Source organism: Pseudonaja textilis, chromosome 6, assembly GCF_049901715.1.
Source record: "Pseudonaja textilis isolate UNSWEBS1 chromosome 6, rPseTex1.2, whole genome shotgun sequence".
NCBI lineage: Eukaryota > Metazoa > Chordata > Lepidosauria > Squamata > Elapidae > Pseudonaja > Pseudonaja textilis.
In genome coordinates this window covers 37,406,675-37,433,900 of record NC_141995.1, presented here as the reverse complement: position 1 = coordinate 37,433,900, position 27,226 = coordinate 37,406,675, and the positions used below count along the sequence as shown (strand labels likewise).

At 36.0% G+C, this 27,226-nt stretch overlaps 1 protein-coding gene across 2 annotated transcripts; it reads right to left on the bottom strand.

Moving 5' to 3' along the window:
• Window positions 1-365: 365 nt before the first annotated feature.
• MTNR1A (melatonin receptor 1A) lies at window positions 366-27,226 on the bottom strand. 2 transcript variants are annotated; one of them, XM_026697799.2, is made up of 2 exons: window positions 26,413-27,226; window positions 366-2,448 (listed from the first exon to the last, which is right to left on the bottom strand). In XM_026697799.2, exons 1-2 carry the CDS (start codon window positions 26,591-26,593, stop codon window positions 1,580-1,582), a joined length of 1,050 nt encoding a protein of 349 aa, XP_026553584.1. In that variant the 5' UTR covers window positions 26,594-27,226; the 3' UTR covers window positions 366-1,579. The 2 variants fall into 2 exon arrangements, with proteins under 2 accessions (XP_026553584.1, XP_087792395.1); XM_087936269.1 differs by lacking the exon at window positions 26,413-27,226 and adding an exon at window positions 15,052-15,162.

Sequence of the window (27,226 nt, the reverse complement as noted above, 5' to 3'; positions counted from 1 at the left end):
TCAAAAATCATTTTTAGAAAAAATATTTCTGATTCATATGCATTTGGTTTCTACAAAGCCTTATACCCTAATATTTATTCTGGATTATTGTATTATTGGATTTTTTTTTTTATACTTTAAAGGGAACAATTAATAAATTTACAATGTAAAGGAGATTATAATTTTACCAAAATTGATTCTATGAAAACAGAATTTCTTCTGGAAAAATGATTTTCTTCTATTTTTAAAATACTAAGAGTTATAATTAATCATGAACTCATTTTAGAAGATCCTATTTGATTAATTATATGAATACATTTAAAGTTTTTTTCTAAAAAACCCACAGAACTAAAAATCTTATTATATAAATCAGTATATAAGAGTCATTAAAATTACTGCTGTAGTTAAAGTTTGTTAACCACTAAAATATTGTAAATGTATCAGGTAACTTTATAATTAATGCAAATGAATTAATCTTAAAGCACCAAATCATTATGTGCTATTAATTTTAACAAAAATTCTATCAAAATATAAATTAAGGAATAATGCTTGTTTTTTTATGTGCCAATATTTTATTATATTTCCACAATTTAAAAATATTTTATTATCCAGAATAAAATGGAGATATTACTGCAACTTTAAGTTAAGGATACCCTGTTTGAGGACATCTGCCCCTTCAGAGCATAAAGAAAAAAAGCCTTTCCTTGCACTTTGCAGCTCTTTCAAGACCTCATCCAGGTCTGATGTCCAAAAAACCAAAAAGGGAAACAATCTTGTAGTTTGTCTTAGGCAGATCAAAGGAGGCTTTATATCAAAAGTTTTTCTGGTTCTAAGATGTGCCTCCAAATTATTAGCAACAGAAATAGATTTGGATCCATAAAATTATAATGTTCTTTTGGTTGAGGCAAAGAAGCAACTAATTCTCACAAACTCTTTTTTTTAACTTCCTCTACATGTAATTGTCCATACAGGGCATCCATGGACAAATTGTGTGTACTGACAGAATCTCTTCTAGGGATAGCAAGCAATGGAAGAGGCTGCTGAATGTTGGAAGAAGCTGTGATAAGCATAGGAAATCAAAGTAATGAACGGATTAGTTTTAATCCTTCTTTTTTTGCTAATCTAAATTACACAAGAATTTACAGTGAATTATTTTATAATTCTGTTGATAACCTAAAGGTACAATTCTATACCTTCATATACCCAACTATAGGCCATTGTGAATTCAATTATCTTACATTAGAGAAGACTAGGAGTGCAATGTACATTTGTGGTGTCACTGAATTACTGGAAATTATCTAATTATCTAAGTCAGGTGTAACTGACATATTTTCTTAACTATGATCAATGGTTTTCAAGTATCTTTGTTGAAAACATGCCTACTGTGTATAACATCATACATAATGTGATAATAGAATATGTAATTATTAACTTGGTTCAAAATGTTATACATGTAATCTTATCTAAATGCATACAATATATGCACATAGGTTTCCATGTATTGTAACAGAAGTTGAAGAACGGGACTGGTATGTGGATGTAATACTTGGGTGTCATGTAACATAATATTGAGTAATTGTTAGTAACTAGATATCTCCCTTCATACTGAGCCAACCCTCACTAAATTGTTTTGTGTGAGCAGGGGTGAGGGCTTGCTTTTTATCCTTTCTGGAGCATCATTAGAACTGTCCTGGAAGAAAATTTTTCTTGTACAAATTGTCCTAAGTATTCTTTTATATTCTCGCCGGAAGTTCTGATTTAGAAGTCCATAAATGATAGCATTAAGGCAACTATTGAAGTATGCCATGTAGTAGCTGGAAACAAACAACCACTCTGGAATCTTGGAAATTATCATTTCCGGACTGACTGCCACTGCAAGGCCAATGAAATTCAATGGAGCCCAGCAGACTGCAAACAGTACAAAGACTACAAACATGGTGATAAAGTTCCTGAAATCATGTGGCTTCAGTTTAGGTTTGTAGTCAGGTTTAACTCTTCTCCGTACCTGGATAACGAGGATCCATATTCTTAGGTAACAAAATGTTACGATGGTTATTGGAAGCATGAAATGAAAAAAGACCACTGCTATGGTGTATGTGGAACTCACTGACTGAGAGAAAGTACATGAATAAATCCTAGCATCATACTGAAGGGATCCAACAAAAAAGTTTGGCACAATGGCAACAAAAGTCAAAATCCATATTAAAATGACATAGCAGACAGAATTCTTTTCACTGTACAACTTGTTGTACTTGAGGCTGTGGCAGATGTAGCAATATCGATTAATTGCAATGCCTGTAATGTTGAAAATAGATCCAATCACACTGAGGCCCATAAGAAATCCACTGAGTTGGCAGTGTATATATCCGAGGTTCCAGCCATTATGAAAGACAGATGTCAAGACCAGAGGATATGGGTAGATAGCTACAATCAGATCAGCGATAGCTAAGTTGACCACAAAAACATTTCCTGAAAAATAAATATAATATATTGGTAAATAACTTATAGCATTTTTAAACACAAAGTTATATACAAGCTTATTGAAGATCAAAGTGTGATTTTATGTGCATGTATCCATTCATTTCTCCCATGAGAAATATATTTTTAATTCAACCTATTAGAGTCATAATTTTGATCATAATAAAATGTTTGATATAGGAAAACACACACATACCAGTGGTGGGATTCAAAAAATTTTTTTACTACTGGTTCTGTGGGCTTGACTTGGTGGGCATGGCTTGGTGGGCGGGGCAGGGGAAGGATACTGTAAAATCACCAGTCAGAGGTGGTATTTGCCAGTCCTCTGAACTACTCAAAATTTCCGCTACTGCTTCTCCAGAACTGGTCAGAACCTCCTGAATACCACCTCTGACAAACACACACACACACACACACACACACACACACACACAGAGAGAGAGAGAGAGAGAAATGATAGAAACTCTAGGTGATTAATTCAACTAAGACACTATTAGTCAATTATTTGAGGATATTATAAAGACTATATAATATTATTATTACTTAGAAACATTGATTTCTGTACATACATACATTAAGTTTCATTGAGTAGACATTTTTGGAAAAATATTTCCAAATCTGCCTCTCTCTATATATACATACATTAAAAATGACTTAACTTTTTCAAAATAAACAAATGTGTGAAAAACCATCAAGTTGAATTACACCATAACAATCTTTTGATGCTGAAATATCTACAATCACACAGAAAGTATTTGTGGGAGATGCAAGACAAAAAATATTTTTTAAATGTTTAGAAAAGTCTAGTTTCTTTAAAAAGGAAAGCATATTGGGATAAATTACAAAATCTAGATCTTGACAATTCACTAAATGATGATAAACATAAAGGCAAATTACATAAATTATTTTGAAAATTAAAGTTATTTAGCATACATTAGAGAAAGTTGAGTATGTTTATAAAGTGAAAACTGTAAATGAAATTAAAAATTTTAACTGAATGGATAAAAATTCACTCCTGCTAAAATACACAGGAAAATAGGATAAAATTGGGCACATGTATTGAAAGCTATTTGATCTGCCTTAATATGGAAAGAAAATAATTTAGGTAGACATTTAGGGTTACAAAATTATTATCATAGTATCATTCTACTTTAATAATCCTAGTTCAATTTGGATAAACAGACCTCCAGTCTTTAGGCACATAATGGTTAAAGGAAAATAAAAATATGATCAGGAATATTACATTCTTTTCACAATTCTTACATCTCCCTCAAAAGTCTTTATAAACCTACATTTACTGTATATGTATAAAAATTCATGCATATTAAATGGTAATTCATAAAGGCCGATGGGAATTACTTCTAGTAGTGCAGGTGGCTATATAAAAGGATGTAAATGGCTTTAAACTCAAAGTGTTTATTTCAGCATGTGTACCTCAAAATATCTGTCCATCTAAAAATAGGCCATATATTTTACATTAATTTACTATATTTACTATAATTTACTATATTTACTAATAATGTAAAATATATGGCCTATTTTTAGATGGACAGATATTTTGTCCATCTAAAAATAGGCCATATATTTTACATTATTAGTAAATATAGTAAATTATAGTAAATTATAAAGAACCCCATTCTCAAAGGGTTGCTGTCCTGCTTAGTGCTTGGACCCAGCTGAAAATCTGATAAAAAAAATCAGTTGATTGTTTTGTATGTAATCTAAGGTATTGTGATTGTGTTACAATCAGTGATTGTGATTATAAAGTGATTGCATTATAATTATTTGTGATTTCAGAAAAAATTGTATAAGTAACTATTAATAAGATATCTGTGTTACTCGTAGAAACTAAACTATTACAGAGCTGTAATCATAGTCAAGTTGCAATGCCTATTAAGCCACATTAAGGAGTTGTTTTAAATAATATTTCCATTAAGTTCATGGTTAATATTTCCTTAGCCCACAAATGCTGTTTGGAGCAGAAAATTTGCAGCTTTCCAAAAGTTTGAAGAAATATGTCCATCATGTAAGAAAATCAGTTTCACAAAATATTACACTATCTTGGCTAACTTGTACAAAATGAATTGGCTTACTCTGAATTAAGCTCATATTGATAAATTCCTGAACACTCTTTGCAAAGGTATTTCATTGAAACAGTCCACAGTTTTTAGTTTAGTTTAGTTTAGTTTAGTTTAGTTTAGTTTAGTTCATGCTTGTCTTTGTTAATTCAATGAAGTAGCTGCCAATCTTCCTTCGATGAATTGCTGGACAAGGATTCATTCTCAAAACCACATTTCCTAAGGAACTGCAAGACTTTACAGTGTTATAATTTGGACACTTGAAGGGATAAGAATCTTATAGTTCTATCAAATTTCTTATCTTAATATGGCAGGCTGAAATGGAACTTGAACAGAGTAATTAGGCAATATAATCTTCTGCAATGTTCAACAAGCGTTTAGCATTTTACAATTGCAAACAGTTCCTTCAACAATAAGAGTAGATATTCTTTTTATATAAAAATCTGTCTTTGTAGTAATTCTCAGAATTAGGGTGTAGTTTTATATTTCCATTTATAAGTGCTCATTACATTTATCAGTCTGCAAGAAGTATATTGAAAAAGATTAATCAGATGACTTTATCTGATTTTGATAGCACACGAAATCCATTTATGCTAGAAGTACAAAATATTTGTTTAATTGTACATAAATTATATAACAGTAGGTCTATAACAGTGTTGAATCAAGGTGTCCTGTTTGAGTTGTATTTTAAACTGTGTAATATTAATAGACATAATGATTATGGATGTACATGTTCAGTACGTTATTGTACATATCAGAACAAATGCTTTTAAAACTTCTCTAGATGAATACAAATTCTGTTCTATTATACAAATTAATCTTCAATCTCTCTGAAAATTTCTTTCTCTGACATTAATTCAATGAATGATTTTTTCAGAAGGATTCTTACTGCTTCATTAAATTTTAATTTATATTTGTAACATATATTTTTAAAGTCTTAAACAGCTTTGAGTCATATTAACATTTTTTGCCAGTGATTCCACAGCTTTCCCCCCCAAGCTATAAATTACATATAATGTTTACTACTTGCCAAGGCATACTCATTTGAGTGAGAACTAATGGCACACTCTCAAGTTCTCATTTCTCAAACAAAGTCAAATTTAAAGCATTCTAATATACCTTTACTAATTTAAGAAAACAGTGGGTATATAAATTTGAAGTTTGCCATCAGCTAGCTAGCTAGATGATAGATGATTGATAGATGATAGATGGAGTCTTCAAGTCAGTGTTGACCCCTGGTGATGAACTAGACTAGTCCCCAAGTTTTCTTGGCAAGATTTTCAGAAGTGGTTTGCCATTGCTTCCCTCCAAGGTCTGAAAGAAAGTGACTGGCTGGAGAGCACCCAGCTGACTCCGTGTCTAAGGCAGACCTGGAACTCACAGGATCCTGATTTTTAGCTTGATACCTTAATGGGCACTGTAGAATATGTTAGCTAAAATCAATTTAGAAATGTCTCAAATATTTCATTTGCAAATACATATGCACACACATGCATGCGCACACACACACACACTTACTTGCTTTCATCTGTGAAGAGCACAGGACACCAGTGGCGAATTTGTCAATCTTGGTGTTCTCTGGAAAATGCCAAACGTCCTGCATGGTGTTGGGCTGTAAGCACAACTCCCGCCTGTGGGCGTCGGGCCCTCATACCACCCCCATGAAGTCTGTTTCTGACCATTTGAGCAGCCACATGCACATCTGTGGCCACTGGAGGTCATTTGCAGAGCTCTGGCAGTGATCCTCCTGTCTCTCCTTGCACAAAGGCAGAGCTGGTGGTCCTGATGCTGGGTTGTTGCCTTACTATGGCCTCCTCCACATCTCCTGATGTACTTGCCTGTCTCCTGGTAGCACCTCCATGCTCTGGACACTACGCTGACAGAAACAGCAAACCTTCTTGCCACTGCTCGCATTGATGTGCCATCCTGGATGAGCTGCACTACCTGAGCCACTTGTGTGGGTTGTAGACTCCGTCTCATGCTACCACTAGAGTGAAAGCACCGCCAGCATTCAAAAGTGACCAAATCATCAGCCAGAAAGCATCGGAAGTGAGAAGTGGTCTGTGGTCACCACCTGCAGAACCACTCCTTTATTGGGGATGTCTTGCTAACTGCCTCTGCTTTCCACCTCTTGTCTATTCCATTTGCACAACAGTATGTGAAAATGATTGTCAATCAGTGTTGCTACCTAAGTGGACAATTTGATTTCACAGAAGTGTGATTGATTTGGAGTTACATTGTGTTGTTTAAGTGTTCCCTTTATTTTTTTGATCAGTGTATGTAGCATGTTGCAATGGAGCATGAAGATATGCTGTCTCCACATCTAAATGGTTTATTGGCTATTTATTCTTTGCTGCCCATACTAATGCTGCTCGTAATGTGGTAGCCTTCAGACTAGGTGCAAACACCTCATCGTAGTCATTGGCTGACTGATCAAACCCTTGTGCTACTAACCTGGCTTTATGGGAAACAGTCCCATCTATACCTGTCTTAAGTTTATAAATCCACTTACACCCTATGGCATTCTTACCTGGTGGTAACCTGACATTTTCATATAACTCCAAACTTTGTAAAGATTTCAGTTCCTTATCCATTGCTTCCTGCCAAGCATCCTGATCCTTAGCAGGATACAGTTTCGGTTTATTGTAGTTAGTAGGAACTGTATTTACTTGGCATACAATACTAGCCTGATATCTATCTGGTGGTCGTGTTACACGGGTTGAACGTCTAGTTAACTCAGGGCTTACGGATGGACTCTCCTGTTCAACCTGCTCCTGTTCTACCTCATCCTGTGCCTGTTCTTTTTTAATTGCTATTGATGGTTTAACAATCTCATCATTAGGGACTATTTGGGTGCTGATAACTACATCATTGTTAGAATCCTGTTCTAGTTTATGCTACCCAGCATGCTCAAGAAATTTAGCACTAGCACTACAGTAAATATTAGTTGTGCCTGGATCCCAAAAACTAAACAACCTATGGTTGGCCTTGTAACTTACGAAAAATAATTTCTTAGCTCTATGTTGCCCTTTCAGTCTTACTTGTGAGGGAATATGCACCCATGCTGGAGCTCCAAATGTGTGTAGATAACTTAAATTTGGTTTTCTGCTATGCCAATGACTGAATGGCAATTCACCAGTTGTTGTGTTCACCACATTGTTTAACACATGGTTGCTACACATTATGGCTTCATCCCACAGTGTTTCAGGCAAACCTGAAGATAACATAGTGTGAACCATGGCTTGTAACATTTGCTCCCTTCGTTCTATAAACGAGTTATGTTGTGGCCTGTAAGGTGCAGAACACTTATGTTTGATACCAGCCAATGTTAACATCATTTGGAATCTATTGTTAATCAACTCAGTCCCGTTATCAGTAACTAAGGTAATTACCTTATGTTTCATTTTTCTTTCTGTAAACCTTAGCCAATTAAAAAATGTTGGAATGTTTCTGTTTTGTTTTTGACTAAATAACAGGAACCGTACCGTGAGTAATGATTCATTATACTCAAAACATAGCAGGCACCTCCCAAACTGGGATTCTTAGGACCAGTTATGTCAGCAAACACAACCTCTAAAGGTTCTTTGGTCTTAAACCCATTAAGTCTGTTTGCAGGAGTAACCTTACTTTTCTCCTGGTTACAGGTATTACTACAAGGTTTTAATTTTACTCCCTCTGACAACTTAACAGTTTGCTTCAGCATTTTGAAATTAATATGCCCCAGATGTCTATGCAATAAATGTATACATTTGTCATGTGGCTTAACATCGTTATAAACTGAGTTAGCCATCTGCAATTGGTCATCATGTATAACATATAAATCATTGTCTAAAGTAGCAGTAACACTTTTACCCTCTTTCTCTATTATACAGTTATCTCCCCTAAAGATTATTAGATAACCAATATTAACTAAAGCCCTAACTGATTACAAATTAAACATAGTTAAATGCTCATTTACACATGAACAATATGCAGTACCTTCACCAGATGCTTTCATCTTCCATCCATTTGCCAATGATACATGTTGCTTACTCGTGGACATCTTTACAAACCTCTGTCTATTTCTAGTAATGCACTGCGATGCTCCACTATCAACTACCCACAAATCATGGTTTACAGTTGAATTGCCAGACATAACTAAATTAACATTCTTCTTAGTCTTCTGGTGATTACTAGTATTTTGTCATTTTCCCTTCCTACAGAATCTAGCTATATGTCCCCTAACTCCACAAGAAAAAAACATCTCCTAACAGTATAGGCAGTTGAAACAAATATTCTTGTGGTAGTTTTTCCCTCAGTTGATCTCTTTCCAGCCTTCTTCTTGTCTCTTCTAACAATTATGTTATGTCAGTCCATGTCAGTTCATTTTTGGCCAGGACTTCCAGAGAAGATACATAATCATCATAACTTTCATCCAATGAGGAAAGAATGATGTAAACCTGATGCAGCTCTGAAAAAAAATCAGTTCCTTTTCATGTACCTCCTGAAAAGTTCTTTTCAAGAAGTTCAAATGAGCTAACATGTCTCCACCTTTCAGAAGACGTGCTCTGAACAGTTTCCGTGTAAGATGTATGTGTGCACCTACACTGTCATGAACATAAATCCTCTTCCAATTCTCCCAATACCTAGCAGCAGACTCTTCTCCACGAATATGGACTCTAGCTGCTGGTCACTCAGTGTTAGTCCAATTTTACAAAGAGCTCGTTCGTTGTTCCATTTAAAGTCAGCTAACTTTTTGGCATCTTCCTCATCATTTGGATCCCAAGCATTTACATCCGGTGGATCCTGAACTGCAGACCATAACCCTTCCCTACGCAGAAGTAGACTGTACTTCATAAACCAGGAAACATAGTTTGTTCCATCCAACCAGGTTATCAGTGATAGACTTGTTGATGGGTCTTGTGCCATCTTTACCAGGACAGTAACCCACTATTAAACAGTAAACAGCTGTCTGTATAAGGTACTGTGTATTCACACTAACTCTCAGTTATCTGAGCCTGGTATGAACTGGGCCCATGACCAGTGTTGAGGTATTCCCTGTTAGGAGAATGAGTGCACTCAGGGAAACGTAGTGAGAGTGATGTTGAATAACACACAACCAGCATACAGATACACTGAATAGTAAAATGTAGGTTTTACTTCCAGTAAATGGGTAAACGAAGTCCAACAAACAGTCCAAATCATACACAGTCAAAGCAGTTAGTATCAGTCCAGGGATAATCCAAAAACGAAGTCAAGTATTATAAACACAGTTCAGCAAACGGAGTTTGCTAACAGTTGCAAGACTCACAGCAATCCAAGTAGAATGATGATCAGGCAATACAGAAAAACAGGAAATGCAAGGAGAAAGAAACCAGGTTTCTGGCTCCATCTTATGGCTGTTGGAGAAAACTCAGCCAATCACAATTACAGCATTCTCTTAAAGATACAGTATTGAATTACGATCCTGGTTTATGTATTTCCAACCCAACTGTTAGGTAACTATCATTCCTAACAATCTTAATATAAAATTAGACTATCACAAACTATTATGAGAATATGGATTAACTGACTTGAATCAGGAACTACATTTTCAGATTGAAACAAAAAATTAAAATCACAAACATTATACAGTAATATGCTTCCAGTCTCCTTAGAACCGGGTCTCATATTTTGTTCCTGGCTTTTAAAGTTACAACTCTCTGTTAAAACTTTGGTATTTTGCTAAAGAACTTACAAATAATTCACTGATCTACAAAATATAGAAGGATTATTGTCGGCTGCTCCTGATACAACAAATAAGCAAAAAATATTTACCAGAAAGATATATGAAAAACTTTAAATATAGTCTTACTAGAAAGAAGATGCAAAAATTCTGAGTAAGATATTAAATATACGATGTTGTCAATGTAACTTCATCTTGAATTGTAGAACTTTTATTCCTTTTAATGTTAATCAGGGAATGAAGATGCATGTGACAAAAAGATCATTGATTTTTTTTTTTACTGTGGTCTGAGAATTCTTGTTTTGAACTGAAAGAATGGACATGGAATCGATGACTCAAATGTTGATCAGTCATCTGTTTTTCCCCCAGAGTTAATGTGAGCTGACCTTTCTTTTTCTATCTTTAAACTTCCATGTGCACATTAATTGTGCGAGTGATTTGGATGCAAAAATTCATCCTTTTAGTAGAAACAATCTAGAGAGAAGTTAACTCTTTGGCATTCAAACAAAAAAGTCCTTTATAAGGCAAAGGCACATAAAATATTTGAAACATATTAACTGTAAACACTCTAAGCCATCCTTAGAAAAGCATATGTACTAAATGTAATAGAAATTGATAAAGAAGCAATTAAATCTGATTTTAAATGCCTCTCATCATTTGCAGTTTGATTGTGAATGTTCACAGATATCAACCATGCAATATTAAAAGAATTGCACTGTTAAAATGTAGTCTGCAGTATAACCATCGGTATTTCGTCTGTTTGGGATTCCATGCCTTGAATGCAAAACTACTACATAGGAACTAGTCTTTTTTCTGTTGCATTTGTGGCAAGTGTCCACAGTTAGATAAGTGTCATTGAACGATGATCCCATGATGTTTTTCTTTTCTTCATTTCTACTTTTAAAAATGAAGATGCAATTATTAAAGATATTCGTATGCTACACTTCCAAAGAAGGAAGAAAGCTATTCAAGGCAGTTTATAAATAATATAAATAGTGATAAAAATGCACAGTAAAAGGCATAGCATTCATGGTTTGCTTTAATTTTAGTTTTCTATATACCAAAAGAATTTTTCATAACCAGTCATTTAATACCAAGATTTAATTGCTTCATCACAATTCCACACGTTACTTTTTTTTCTGACTTGATTCACAAAACAGGTTAATAAATGTTTATTTGATATTTCAGATGATTAATGTTGTGATTCATCATTTCCAGGACCAATGGAAAGTTAAAAGAATATTAACAGTGTAGTCCTTTAGATATCCAAACAATTAAGCTTTGAAGAATACTTTTCCCTTTAAGAACAATCTATAATCTTCAAAAAATATTTAACCTGAATGAAGCCTGAGCAGAGTATAACATTCTTTGTTAAATTCCTTTAAGAATCTTCAGTGTGTGTGTGTGTGTATGTGTGTATGGTATTCAGGTTTGTTCAGGTATTTTCCCACGTAAAAATAGTTGTGCTTTTAAAGTTGTAGCAACGTTTCAGCAGAATCTCATCTGCCATCATCAGGCTCGTGCATTGGGTTCGTCTTCGTCGTGTGTGTCAGGCTTTCACAGCCATTTCTGTTTTACATTTGGTGCTAGCCAAAACAGCTATGAAAGCCTGACACATACAACGAAGACAAACCCAATACACGTGCCTGATGATGGCAGATGAGATTCTGCTGAAATATTGCTACAACTTTAAAAGCACAACTATAAAGACGTGGGAAAATACCCAAACAAAGCTGAATACCATACATATAAATACCCGTGAAAACATAAGAATGAATGAATGAATATATATATATATATATATATGGATCTTTGGTTGTTCGGGTTTTCTCCCGCGTAAGATTCAAAGTATCTAGGCAACGTTTCGATGAAGTCTCATTCATCATCATCAGGCCTCTGTCTTCGGTTCTTGCTTTTCAGAGTGAATTCACTGAATTCCACTGAAATTTCATAAAGACTCACACTTAGAGGCCACCTGATGGAGAAATCACTTGAGGAAATTATTCAAGCAACTTAAAGCAGTAATTTAAGTTTTTTTCTTTCTTTTTACTCACACTTTACAACATCTGTATTTGAAGCACACTGCTTTACTACTGAAAAGTAATTGCCTCTTGAGGGAAGAAATGGAAATGAATGTGGTGATTTGACTTACTGTTAATTAATCATAGTTGACAAGAAGCCAGATCTTCAATAATGTGGATTTTATTTCTGAGAAGGCAAAAATCCCTACCTAAATTCAATTCAAAATTAAAGTAGAACCTTTATCTTTTGATGCATTTAATTTTAAGGTGAAGGAGTGAGAGAATGAAAATAAAATTTAAAGAGCCAGAAAGTTTTTTATTCCTCACCGAAATGACCCAAAATGTATACTATAACAATAGACCCTTTTCAATAAAGCTCTGTTTCAGGTGGGGCAGATAAATAAAGGCAGAGAATCTTGTTTTTATCTGAAGGCCACACTTTCAAGTTTTATTTGGAATGGAGATTATGGCTGATGGCTGATAAATCAGTGCAAGAATCCCATTTTTCTGGGGTTGGAAAGAGGCTTAAAAAAAACCCCTTGCAGCTCTAAAATAGTGTTTTTGCCACTGAATTGCAATGTCCTAAACTGGAATTTCTTTGACAACTTTAAGACTATCATAGTGACATCTGCAAATCTGGCTTCCTATTCCTAATTTGTAGGATCAATGGGAAAATTGTTCTTTTTCCAGTTGTGAAAGATTGGGGGAGGCTGGAAAAGTATCACCCAATAAATAAGAGATTGTGTCCAGAGGGTGCTGTTAAAAAAAATAAAATCTAGCTGGCATTTGTGATAGGGCAATGAAAATTCTGCCTGTTTTTAATCTGTGTCATAGGGACATAAATAAGGCAGAGTTTCTATTGCACTGTCAAGTACCAGCTAGCCACAGACAATTTGGAAATTTTGATTTGATTGCTGGCAGAAGTTGAGTTGCGGATGTGACAAAGTAAACTGAGCTTAAACTTTAGTGAAATGTTCAGAAACAGTCCTATCAGTTCCACTTTCATTTCTGGAAGGAATGGCATTGCCCCTGAAGGAAAAGATCCATGATTCAGACTCATGATACTTCTGAATAGGAAAATGGAGGCCATGCACAAAAGTTTTTGTTCAGCTTGTCTGGTGTGCTAGCTGTGGGCAGAGCTTATAACTTGACTATGAAGTATTGAACATGGGCTGCCTTTGAAGATTACTTGAAACTGCAAGTGGTACTAAGATATCAACACAAGTGGTAGGATTCAATTTTTTTTACTACCGGTTCTGTGGGCATGGCTTGGTAGGCATGGCATGGCTTGGTGGGTGTTGCAGGGAAAAGATCCTACAAAATCTCCATTCCCACCCCATTCCAGGGGGAAGGTTACCAGTGGTTCTCTGAATTACGCAAAAGTTCCGCGGCCGGTTTTCCAGAACCTGCTGAATAGCACCTCTGATCAACACATGTATTGGTTGGCAAGGATCATTAAACTCACATACAACTTGCGTTAGAGGATATGCAATTTCTAATAATGTAAAAATAGAGATTGCATTGCATTAATTAACATAGTGTGGAAGCATAGGTTTTACAGATGGGAAGTTGGGGTTGAATTAGCTGAAAGTTCATGATAAAGAAGGAACTGAACCACCAGTTTCTGTATATGTAGTAATTACAATATACCATAGCCACGGAACATAAAACCCTTTCCTGAATAAAAAAAGAGAAAATATGGGCTAAAAATTAAGACTCATTCTTAAGGATGAAAATTTCCCAGTTATTAAATAAGCAAAAGAATAATAAAAATGTCAAGGCAAACATCATTCTCCCACCAACAGGAAACAGGTTCCTTCTGCTTTAAATTATTTATGAGCAAATTTGCTAAAAATTTATAACATAAAATTATTCTGCTTACAAAGAAAGTTCTCAAAAAGCAATTTACAGCACTACTGGTATTTTTTGCCAAACTTTCCCTACAAAAAAAAGTGCCTAATTAGCATGAAAAATGTTTTAATAGTGAAGACATATGTATTTCAAACCAAAACACAAGTGCATCTATATTTTCATTTTCCTAAAGTTGAAATTGCTTAAGAAACTTTAAAAGAAATATACAGTCATTTAAAGTATTAGCTTGGCAGGTTATTTCAAAAGTACGTAATTCATGATTATCCTTTTTTTCTGCGTATTATTTAGCTCACTAGTTGTGATCATTCTTAGATCCTTGCATTACTATTTGTGGGTGACTGGAGAAGAGAGTCAGAAAGAGTTCAATAAGAAATAAATATCATATTTCATCCAGCTCTCAGGTCTCAAATTCAGAAATTGATGGAAACCTTTTCCTAATTCAATAGTTTTCAGACATAGCAGCTCCACCAGTTTCAAAATTCCCAGTCATCAGGACAACGTGATCAGGAACATTGGAAATGAAAGTCTCCCAAAATACAGAAGGCCATCTACGTTGGAAAGATTTGATGAAAATAAGAAAATGTAACCTTTTTTTTTTTTTAGAAATATCAGGAAATAGCATTAGAAGATTTTTTAATTGTTGTACACCTCCCAGTGTCACTTATATGGTCAGCCATATAAACTTGATTAATGAATCAAATAAATGATCATGATATAAATTTCACAAAGAACGGCAAAAACATTTTTGAAAGTTTTTTATTCTCCTCTTGCAGAAAAATTTAAGATGCAATTCTATACACATCTATGGAAAAGTGAAGCCCACATATGTTCAAGGGGACTTACTTCCTTGTAAACAGATGTAGGAATTGCAGTCTAAGGTGGCTAACTCCCACCCCCTCCATATATGGAATTTGCTTACCCTTCACGCTACCTGATGAAAGGCAATTCTGAAATACAAATGTTCACTCTCTTCTCATGAGATCCTGAGTTTGCATGTAAGTAGCTGGTCTTCTAAAAGTGAAAATGTCCTTCTGATGGTTCAGAAGTCTCCTCCATTTTTGCTCCAAAAGACATCTGCAATAATGACAAGGACTTTTTTACTTCAAAATTCAAGGCAACAATCAATGTATTTTTTATGACATGGAAGCAATAAAAAATTAAAAAATCTACTTCAGTTCAAAAATAGGCACCAAAAACAATGAGAGTAAAAATGACAATTTGATTTTCTGAAGTAGATTAAAATCTAGCATCTGGCCTTTTGTTTTTCAACAAATATTTCTGTAAAAAAGGGTCCTTCATTAATTAATTAAACTGTTGTTCAAAATTTCATATTTGCTTCAGAAAAAAAAAACAGTTCTGCAAAGCCAGTCAGCAGGAACTGTGTATGATTCCAAATATAGACCTCAATTTCTTTACTAGGTCTTTAAATGACTGATTAGAATTAACTTAATTCAAGGGCTGCAATCAGCAGAATCATATGTTGCAGCTCATATTTACACTAGAGATGGTGTAGTGATGTTTGAAGGACCCAGATATGAAAGTATTTGAAAAGGAGACATCACACTGAAAACCTAAAATGGTATCCATCAATGACCATTTATAATGTGTTCCTGTTAATTGTAGGATTCACTTGAGGGCTGTACAAAACAGTTAAAAGGTAAACTTCACAAGACATCCAGAGACAACTGGGAATAGCATTCAATGTATGCCCCTGAGTCTTGAAAAAATGTGGCTGCTTTAATGATTCAAAGAGCAACACTTTGTTATGCTCCAATGTATCATGAGGCACCTCCTTTGAAACCCTTATGTACTCCTCTCTGTTTTGACTTGTTTGTATTATTTATGAAGCCTTGGTACAGATATTATGCTTATTCTTTGACAGTTATTCTTCACAAACTAAGGACTGGCTGTAACCCAGTGGTGATTCAATTTTTTTTACTACTGGTTCTGTGGGCGTGGCTTGGTGGGCGTGGCAGGGGAAAGATACTGTAAAATCTCCAGTCAAAGGTGGTATTTGCTGGTTCTCTGAACTACTCAAAATTCCTGCTACCAGTTCTCCAGAACTGGTCAGAACCTGTTGAATACCACCTCTGCCTTAACCTCTCCAGGAGCTATTCTCCTCCTCCTCCTCTTTCTCCCCAACTTTAACTGTGATTAAATCATTTAATCATATAAACTTTCAAATGAATTTGGGAGTAGTTTTAGAAACCAATAAAAATGCAGTCCTCATGAAAGTTAGTCAGGATTTAGGCTGATACAAATCCAGTACTAAACTATCCCCAGCTGGCTGGGGAATTCTGGGAGTTGAAGTCTGTCAGGCTTAAAGGATCGAGAGCCCTGCCCTAAAGAGTATCTCTGAGAAGAGAAAATTTGCACAAGGGGGAAACAGAGAAAAGATCAGAAGTGACTGTTTCCAAGGTTGCTTTCTGATTACGAAAGACCCTTGATGTTGTTTATATTTACTTTAGTATATATTCTATATATCAGAAAGAGAGATATACCTCACTCATTCATTTTCAAAGTTATTGAATTTGATTAACAATCTTTTTGTTTGGCTAGGAGCAGTTTGGGTTTGGTAATACTTTGGAAATATTTCCCATGTAGAAGACATGTCTTTAGAATATCAGTTCCCAACTATCCACATCGTCCTTACAGTAAGAAAATAAATTAAAACAAGCAATAATTTTGGTGAGTGAATATTTATATTTCAATGATGAATTGTGCCATGAAAGTCAAAAATTGAAATTTGGAGAAGGATTAATGCTGTTTTATATTAGAGCAAATATTTGCAGGAGTTGAACAGACTGCTCTGAATAATAATTTAATCACACTTTCCTATTTAAGATTTTTTTTTAAAAAAAAACCCATTTCTACAGTTGGATTAAGAACTAATTATTATTATTTTCCTGAAAATCAGTTTATTTGTTAAAAAAACAAAAATAAATCAAAAATTAGTGAAAAATCTGGATAGAAAAACTTGCATCAATTGAAGATGATAATGTTTGTCTTAATATGTTGTGGCAGTTGAATCAAGCAATCAGATAGCTGTCAATCTGTGTCACAAGAAGTGACAATAGAATGGATATTGCAATGGAAAGCAGCAATAGCATTCACCTCATCAAATCCCATTAAATACATTCTATTTCATCAAAAGTCATTGATTTTGTATATACTTATGATTAATTTGCTAAAAAATAAAACTGGATTGCTGTATGCACTATTTTCTTTTCAGAAATAACAAAGAAGACATAAGAATGTTACTAATTGTAGAAGTGACTAAATATGCTACAATCCAGACTGGTTGTAATTCAACTCTTATAGTTCTGTATTCGCTAGATCAATTGAAAATTACAGAAATTGAATTCCAACTGAAACACTGGAACTTAGGGCTGTCCTGTTTCAAAAAGAGAATATGCATATTCAAATACGAATTGTTTTCCATATTTAGTCAGCAAGCTTTAATTTCAAAAAATAGCTGTAATGTGATATGCTGCTAACCCATGCAGAGCTTTGTTATTCAGCAAGGCTAACACATCATGCCCAGCACAAGCCCCATCCCACTCTTATTTCTGTGAATCCAGGATGTCAGTGGTGGAAGGAGATCTATCAAATCCTAAATCAGTCACAACATATGGCTAGACTGTTCAGCTTGATCACTATAAGTATAGACTTAGCCTAATAACGATTGAATTTTTGTGAAACTAACAAAATCTTCATAATTATCAAACGCTTTATCTCTGATTATAAATAATAAGTTGCCAAATAAAGTGCAATAAGGACATAATTAGCACATGAGGAATCCTCTGGTATTCCTGAATGGCAAAATAATTGAAATAAGTACATCTGCATCCCCTTATACAGAAGAAACCACAGGTAGCCATATAAGACTCTGTTACTGTTACTTCTTTGCTTCCTCAGTCAACCAGCTCACAGCTTTATTGTACACCATCCCATATCAAAAACTGTACTCAAACACATGCGGATCACATAATATGCAGCATTAGCTGATTATTATCATCATTATTTTTCATAAATATACAATTGTCTATTTCCCTATATAGGTAACAATTTCTTGTTCAGAAAAATAAGTACACGTTCATTTGCCAGACATTACCATACAATATGCTATGTGAGAAACACAATAGCCAAAACACTTTTCGCATAAATTGTCTCGCAGTGAAGTGCCTGTAATTTTCTTGCTTACTAAGGGCCTTGTGTCCGCTTTACAAGTAAAGGGAGAGAAAGGACGTTCATATCATAGCTGAAGTTTGGTTATCCAAGAAAGGTCAGTTTCAAGACCTTTAATCTGATCTCAGGATAATAGACTGTAACCAAATGTTTTGGCTCCTTAACCAAACCCTTTCATCAACAGAAAATTGTGTAATAAAAGTTGGCTTATAAGTTCAAAATTATGGCATAGATATGTTTGTAAATGTACAGTCCTTAAAAAAAATTTTTTTTAAATTAAATTTCATCAAGAGTTAAATTCAGGAAAAGAGAAAATCAAAAAAGAATAGGAAAAAAGTCATAAAGAAAAGATTAGGAGCACAAAAGATTAAGGAAAAAAAAAACACGAGTAACTTCCATACTGATACAAATATATAGTACTGTAACTTTTTATTTTAAGAGTAACAATAATACACATATGGCCATAAATATTTCTAATAGTCAAATTCCAAAATTAAAATTTGATTTCTTTCAGTTTTGAGCAAAAAATCCAGATGTGATTTCCAGGTAGAAACAAAGCTACTTTTTCTTTAATCAAAACAATCACTTTTCCATTTCCGTCAACAATGTTATTCTTATCAATCAGTCATTCTTCCATGGTGGGAATAGGTAATATCTTACAGAAGTCTTGCTGCTATTATCATATATAAAAAACAACCTTTCCCTCCTCCCCCATTTTAAGCTATTTTTCTCAAAGAAAAGCCTCTGGTTTTCACTGTACATTTATTCCAAGAATTTTCTGAATTACAGTTCATATCTGACTCTATTATTTCTTAGCTTTCTTCCATATCCCAATGAAGATAAAAATCATTGATTACAAATTAATTCAGATTGATTACGTTTCTGACATATATTTGACAATACTTTTACACATTTTTGATAATTTTTAGGCATTGTTCCAATAACACATCATCTTATAAGTTGTCTTTGAAGTTATAATTTAATGTAAATTTCAATCCTTTAGTCTACATATTTTTCTTTGATCAAGCATTATATCATACGAAAAAATGTGCCCATTGAATCATTATTTCTTGTCATATTAATCTTCCATATTCATTTTTCATAATAGTTTTTATACCTTAGCAATAACATGCTGGTCATTAGTACATACATCTAATTCAAAATTGTTTTTCTCATTTGTAAAACCAAAATTCTTCCTGCCCAGTTTAAATCTTTCTATTACCTGAACATAAGCATTATGTTCATAAACATATTATTGACATTTCAAACGCTTTTCCCGTTTTCAGTTTAGGTTCTTTTTTAGAAGTCAGTAGGTCTGAATAGCTCAACCAATTTTGTAAGAACTTCTAAAGAAAGCTTAGAACCATGGAGAAATTTGGGAATCAATTTTGTTTTATACCTGTTTCAAGCTTTCAATATGAAATGCCAGATATGATTTTGGAAATCCATATTTACCTTATTTTTTTCATACCATTCATAGCCGTGCCACCCAAATCTCAAATCATGTCTTTCCAACAGGATACTTTTAGATATAGGAAAATCTAACAGAGTCACAACAACAAATTGTGCGTTCTGTATATAATAAGTTGATTTTGTAAAAAGTGACTATAATTTACTGGAGAATCAAAATATTTCATGAAATTACAGTCTCGGCTTACATTTCTTGACTATCCCTGGCTTATTGCAAAGTCAATTATAAGTCGTCCTTCATACTAAAGTCAGAATTAACTATTATAAGAAAGAATATAACAAATAGTTCCAAGCAGTGGTGGGATTCAATTTTTTTTACTACCGGTTCTGTGGGCGTGGCTTGGTGAATGTGGCTTGGCTTGGTGGGCGTGGCTTGGTGGACATGGCAGGAGATGGATACTGCAAAATCCCCATTCCCTCCCAACCCCACTAATCTGCTTTCCAGCTCCGTTCTCCTGTGCAGGGTAACAAAAGAAGACCCAGATGATCAGCTGTGATTCGGGAGGCAGAGAATAGGTGCGGGTGGGGCCAGTCAGAGGTGGTATTTGCTGGTTTTCTGAACTACTCAATATTTCCACTACTGGTTCTCCAGAACTGGTCAGAACCTGCTGAATACCACCTCTGGTTCCAAGGATAGTAGTGTAGTGTAGTGTAGTAGTGTAGTGTAGATGGAATGTTTGGAGAGAGAGAAAGAGATCCTTCTAACAGAAAAAGATATTGTTCTATAATGCTACTTTTTTACATTGTTCAATTGTGTCCAATTCTTAGAGGATGTTTGGGCAAATCTATGCAGTTTTCTTGGCAAGTTTTTCAGAGGTGGTTTGCCATTGCCTCCTTCCTAGAGCTGAGAGAAAGTGACTGGCCCAAGGCCAGACAGCTAGTTTTGTGCAGGACTAGAATGTAGTTTCCCAGCCTAATGCCTTAACACTGAAGCAAATGATTATAATATTATGCAAAAATGCACCGTTTCTAATTCCTACATTTAACTCAAAGAATTATGTTGATTAGTCAAATGAATTTATTTATTATTAATATTTCATGCACATCAAAATTCATATATGCACGTTCTTCAAGTTATAGGAAAATTAAATTAAATCCTGAAATATTTTAGAAGAAATTTATCACAGTAAAGTACAGGTTGTCCTCGACTTACAACAGTTCATTTAGTGACCAAAGTTACAACGCTACTGAAAAATGTGCCTTATGACTGTTTTTCACAGTTACAACCTCTGCAGAATTTTGTGATCAAAAGTCAGATGCTTAGCAACCGGATCATATTTATGGTTGTGTCCCAAGGTCATGTGATTAGCTTTTGCAACCTTTTGATAAGCAGTCAATGGGGAAGCCACATTCACTTAACACCCAGGATACTAATTTATTAGCTGCAGTAACTCACTTAACAACTGTGACAAAAAAGATTGTAAAATGGAACAAAACTCACTTAACAAATAGTGCACTCAACAACAGAAATTTTGGACTCAATTGTGGTCAAAAGTCAAAGACTATCTGTATATTCAAAAAAACAACAACAACAACCAAAGAGTCCTAGCAATCATGTCACCTTCTTTCTAAAGAGCATTTTCTGGATCCCAACTTGGGCTATGATGGAGCCCTTTATATCTGCAATATATTATTTTCTTGAACAACATTCTTGGAAGAACCCTGAGAGCATCAGAGTCTTTTGATTTGAGTTCTGCAACTCTAGCTGCAAAAGTTATGGCTGCTGTGAAGAAACACTGAATTGTGGTCTCTTCTACACAGTGCATAGCTATTTCTCTTTCTCTCTGTCTCCCCCCTCAACAATCAATAAAAGAAATGCAGATCTCCCAAATGTCATTTTCTTCAGTCATTTGGTAACATAATGGAAATAGTGAAGAAATATAGATTGATTTCCCCAAGCTATCACTTCCAGCTGGTCTTAATCAGTTTGTTTTCCTTGCAGAAAAAAGAGATGATCTTCACCGATTTATATGTTTCTCATTGGCATCTTCATTCATCTTCTCATCTATGTCAGATTTCCATCATGTGGTGAGGTTTTTCATAGTGAAAATGTCGCCAAATAACTGTGATAATTACCCAGGTTCCATGTTCTTATTCTGCAATTATACCTTCTTCATAAATAATACATTACAAATAAAAAGTATGTGTGCATGTGTGCATGTACACACACAGAGACGTACTATATGTATTATTGTCTTAAATGCTTTAAATAGCAATCAGAAACTTAAAAGAAAATCTTTTCTCACAAAACACACAGCACAAATAATACTATGCTTGATATATATCCTGTATCCTTTGCATTTATATCGTATCAGTATTACAGAGAATTAATGTTGCTTTGATGTGCCTCATTTAACAGTCTTCTCACAATTATAAAGTTACACAAGATATGTAAATGAATATGTAAATACTCCTGAAGTCAGAGTTTGTAACAGTTATAGCTAAATGTTACAGTTTAATTAATAACAATTATTTAAAATGAGTCAAGCTTGCATTTTAAATCTCTTCTCTCAACAGCTCATCAGCTGTAAATGCTTTAATAAAAGAATCTAGCACTATTTTGCCAAAAAAGGATAATAGAAAATTTAAACTGCATTTTAAGTGGAAAATTCTTAACCTAAACATTTTCAGGAATATTTTTAAAAGTTGCAAAAAATGGTGGTTTTTTTTTTAGCACATTGACATAGAATTGTGCTGCTCATTACAATGATAATTTCTTTATAAACACAAGACTTCCACATTTTACGTTGAATACAGTTATTCTGTTAGCACACCCTTGACCACAATAATGAAAAGATAATTAGAAAATCAATACTTGGGTTGAAGACAAATAAGCAAATATGTGTGACAGTGCTTATGGAACATGGTCAGAAGCACAGAAGACTAAGAAAGTAGAACCTTGTTTTTAGCAAAATACCAGTTGCAACCTAGCCATTTCTCTCCTAGCCACAATTTTCCTCATGTTCATGATATTTCAAAGCAGAGGTTCTCAATCTTTTCTTCACTACATATCCCACTTAAATACCTTTTGTGGCCACTGACCATGCCACATACCATCAAGACTCAACTCAAGATTTAAGGTTTGAAGAAACCTTCGTGCCACTTCCAATGGGATGATATTGTATCCTATAAGAGTCTACAGATCACTGGTTGAAAACTATTGCTCTAAAGCATTTTCTATTATTTTAGCCATATTAAAGTCACACATTGTGACTTTCTATATAAAAAAGCTTGTGATAGTAATGTTTCGAATTTCTTAGACCTACCCTTGGCATATATTCCCAGAAATGGTAAATTATAAAAATTGTTGTGGCAAAGGGAGAATTGTTGTGGTAAAAGCAGGGGTAGTCTTTATGTTTTTGGAATTTTATTATGGAAGACTATAGAAAATAGGCTCTTCTAATTTCAAAGAAATTATTCTGACTAGAATTTGTTTCATCTTGTCTTCTGCTCCAATTGAGAGTCACTTTCTAAGATTATAAGCACTAGTTGTTCCCAATGATGTTATCTTGAATAGTTTAATTCATTGCTGTATTGCCCTGAGCAGTGGCAGATTAAGGTTCACTGGTGCCCTAAGCACTGACAAATCTTGGTGGCCCCTCCTTTGTACATACTGTACAAACAAAGCCATATTCTCAACTTTGTGGTGCCCCCTTTGGGCCTGGTGCCCTAAGCACATGCTTAGTTTGCTTAATGGTTAACACACCGCTGGCCCTGAGCCCTGCAGCTATCTTGGACCATGCTGTCAAATTTCAGTAGTGTGGTTGATAAAAATCAGTGATGCAATTTATGCCATTTCAAGATAGAAAATACAAGAAAATGATTGGGTATGCTGCACCAATAGAGTATTATCATAAAAAAATGAATATATTACCCCTATCCCAGAACAAAACCTATAAAAACATGGAATCCTTAAGCATTATCCAGTCCTATACACTTTGGAACATCATGTAATTACAACATTTGCACAGTCTAAAAATATTTAGTGTGATTCTGACTATAAATATTCCAACTTTCCACTCCTCTTCAAGCTTAAAATACCAAGCATGGAACTATAATATTCCTGTAAAACAATTTTTTTACACTTGATGTGGAAAAAGATGCATTTAATGGATTGAGAATGCCTCTCAATTGATGCACTTTAAAGAGGCTAGTGATTTATTTTTGAAATCAGCAATGCAGGTAAATACGGAAATTAAATTATTCATGGATTCTGTACACAATACTATATATTAAGCTATATTTAATATGCTATTCCAATCTTACGCAAAAAAATACTATTTTGTGGGGAAAATATTCAAGTACAACAGATATTACCTTCAACTCCTGAAGTAAAGTCAGATCATAAACTAATAAATAAAATAAACTTGCCTTAGGTAGGAAACACTTTTACATAGGAAATAATACACAGTTCTCATTCAAGCAATTGCACATTATGATTCTACCACTTCAGGTTGTTATGGTTATACATGGAGTTCTTGCTTAACAATAGTAATTGGGACTGGAAGTTTGGTCGCTAAGCAATGTAGTCTTAAAGCACAGTGTCACATGACTTCATAGCTTAGTAATGGCAATCCTGGCAGTCCCTGTTGCCATTGTTAAATGAAATTTGTGGATCATTAATTCACCACCTCCTTGTGACTTCCTACCAGTTTCCAACAAGCAAAGTCAATGGAGAAGTGAGGTAGGAGTTGCAAGTCCCACATGGGACCAGGCTAATGTTAATTGAGGGCTACCTGCCCTGGAAAACCTAATTTGCTTGTTTGCATATAGTGTATGGAATAGAATGCACTTGTATTCATTTGCCCTGAGAGAATTGGTTTCTGTTGCCTTATTTTCAATATCAAAGTAAAACTTTGTTTCCACTTGGGTCTGTCCCTTTGTCAGTACTGTAGAATAGGTATCTCCATCCCATGCAGAAGTGTGTGTTTATGTGTGTTTGTGTGTATGTGTCTAGGGGCATGCAGAAAGGGCTGCAAGAGAAAGACAAGGAGAATTCTATAGGGCAAGTGGAAGTTCACTTTGTAACCCAAAATGTTATTTAATATAGAGTTCCAAAATTTAAAGTCAGTTGAGACAACCTCCCACACATAACCTATGTAATCTTGTTTTCGGAACTCCCCAGACTGATGAAAAGAACACCAGCAGCAAATACCTCAAAGGAAGACTGTATCCTTTGATTTCATGCTGTAATAATTACTTTGCAGCAGTAAAGAGGTGATTAATTCTAAACCTCCCCACCTCAAAAAAATAAAAATAAAAAAAAATTCTGGGAAACACTGTAGTCTGTTAGGTGCTCTTGTGGATACCACAGGAAAAATATGTGCTTCCCCAGAGTCATCTGTCAGATTTCATCTGCCCAGATTGTCAAAACACTGTGCAAGAACAACTCACATTCCATGTGATGCCCTTCAAAGGCCGGCAAGACATTTCATTCAGAGCTTTAACTAAAGATTGGAATTCTAGAAGGGGGGCGTGGAAACACACTTGTCTGCTTTGCTGACGCAATTCCCTGCACGTGTTTTCTGCTCCCTGCATGTGTTTTCTGTTCCTACGGCAAGCAAGATTTTTTTTTCTTAATGAAAGTTTAAAAGAGCCAGAGAGGCATGAGTGCCTAGCTGTAGAATATGTGTGCATCCATTGAGCTATCTTGATAAAGGGAATAAGGAGAGGACTTTCCTCTATTAGAACAAGCATCAAAGAAGGCAGATTGGCTCAAGAGATTCTCCTCTTTAAATACACGCACACAGGGAGAAGGAAAACTCTGTTTAACTGCCTGAGAGTTTCCCAATGAACTAAACAGATGGGGAAAGACCAAAGAATAGGTTAGCATTGAATTGGCTGAATCCCAAACAGGCATGGCAGAAACTCTGCACCACTATTTCTTACCTTGGATTAGAGTATGGCTTAATTGACCATCTTGCCATTCATTCATCCAAGAGAGAATTGTATTGCTTCTCTCTCTTGCTGGATTGCATGACTCCAACCGGAACTAGATCTTACCAATGCCAATGAGCATGGAGTTTTATATAAACCTGTTCCTGCTAAAAAAAAAAAAATCTCCTTGCTTACCCTCCCATCTGAAGTGGGGGGGGGGGTACATTTCAGCCCCCTGTTTTCTGTCACCGGTTTTGAAGCTGATGCTCTGCATAGTACAGGGCTGGGGAATAACAGCGAGGACAACCTGCAAACCTTGAAAAACTATTGAATACTGTACTTAAGATGCACAGAAGGAAAGGGTGAATACATGAGGATACATCCTATGGGCAGGTCATAGAAAGGGCGCCACCCCAAACTTCCGGGGATGGCAAGCTTGAGCTGCAGAACTTGCCTTGAACCCAACCACCCGGCACAGTCCGGAGAATAAAAAGCGGGCGGCTGGATGGATCCGGGCTGTGCGCACAGGAGTGCCTGCCAGATTAAAGAGAGAAGGGCACTAGGGGAGGCAAGCAATCGCTTTCTGGGGAAGGCGGGCAAAATCACAGCCAGAAAAAAACCGCCTTACTGCCTTGCAGGGGAATATTGTCCCGGGTTCGAGTGACCCTCCCCCCCAACCCTCCCCTCCTCTCCCCGCAGTGCCGCCTGGAGCGCGGCTGAGTTGCTTTGCTTTCCCGTTTCTCACCAGCGTTCCTCAGCTTCTTGTTCCTATACACGGACAGGATCACCAGCAAGTTGCCCAGCAGGTCCACCACGATGGTGAAGATCAGGACCACGGCCAAGGTGGAAGCCACCCAGGGGGGCCTGTCCAAGGTGAGCTGGTCCTGCGGCCCTGAGACGTTCAGCCCGCTCTCATTGGCTGGCATGCTGAGAGGAGCCGCTCAGCGGACGTCCATGCCAGCGATGCCAAGTTGGGCAGCAGAAGAACTCGGTCCCTTTTCCTCGGCCCTTCCTTACGGGAGGCGCTGGACGTGGACGAGGCGGGCTGGGAGGAGAACGGCATTACTCCGTCTCCCTGTCCCTTGGCCAAAGAGCCGGCTCCTCGCTGGCCCTAGCGCCGGACGCCTCCCATCGTCGTGCGCCCCATCTCTCCTCTTTACTCAGCCTAGGACGTTTCGCCGAAGTGGGCATGTGCTTCCCTGGAGTTATTTTTATAGCATTCCCCCACCCACCCCCCTCCCTTCTCCTCGTCCCGCCTTCATCGCCCCGACGCTTCGGCTGCTCCACTTGCGTCCACACCTCAGCGCCTCTCCCCAAGCCCCACACAGACGCCCCAACAGCCGCCACCGTTGTCTCCAGGTGACATTCCGCGTTGGCGTCTGGCCTCCCTTTCCCGAGACACGTGCGGCGCGAGGGGGGATTCCAGCTGCCGTCCGAGTGGGCAGCGCGGGCACAGTGCCCTCCTGCGGCCTTCGCGGGAATAAGGGCCTCCACTTCACGGCGAAATTGGAAGCGGGGAGGGCCTGTGCGGGCGAGGGCGCGGACGCGCGAGGTCCCAT

Excerpts from the sequence above, each read along its gene's own strand:
- MTNR1A (XM_026697799.2), bottom strand. The coding sequence starts at position 26,593 with ATGCCAGCCAATGAGAGCGGGCTGAACGTCTCAGGGCCGCAGGACCAG. Across the intron at positions 2,449-26,412 it reads CAAGAAGCTGAGGAACGCTG|GAAATGTTTTTGTGGTCAAC; the intron begins GTGAGAAACGGG and ends TTTATTTTTCAG.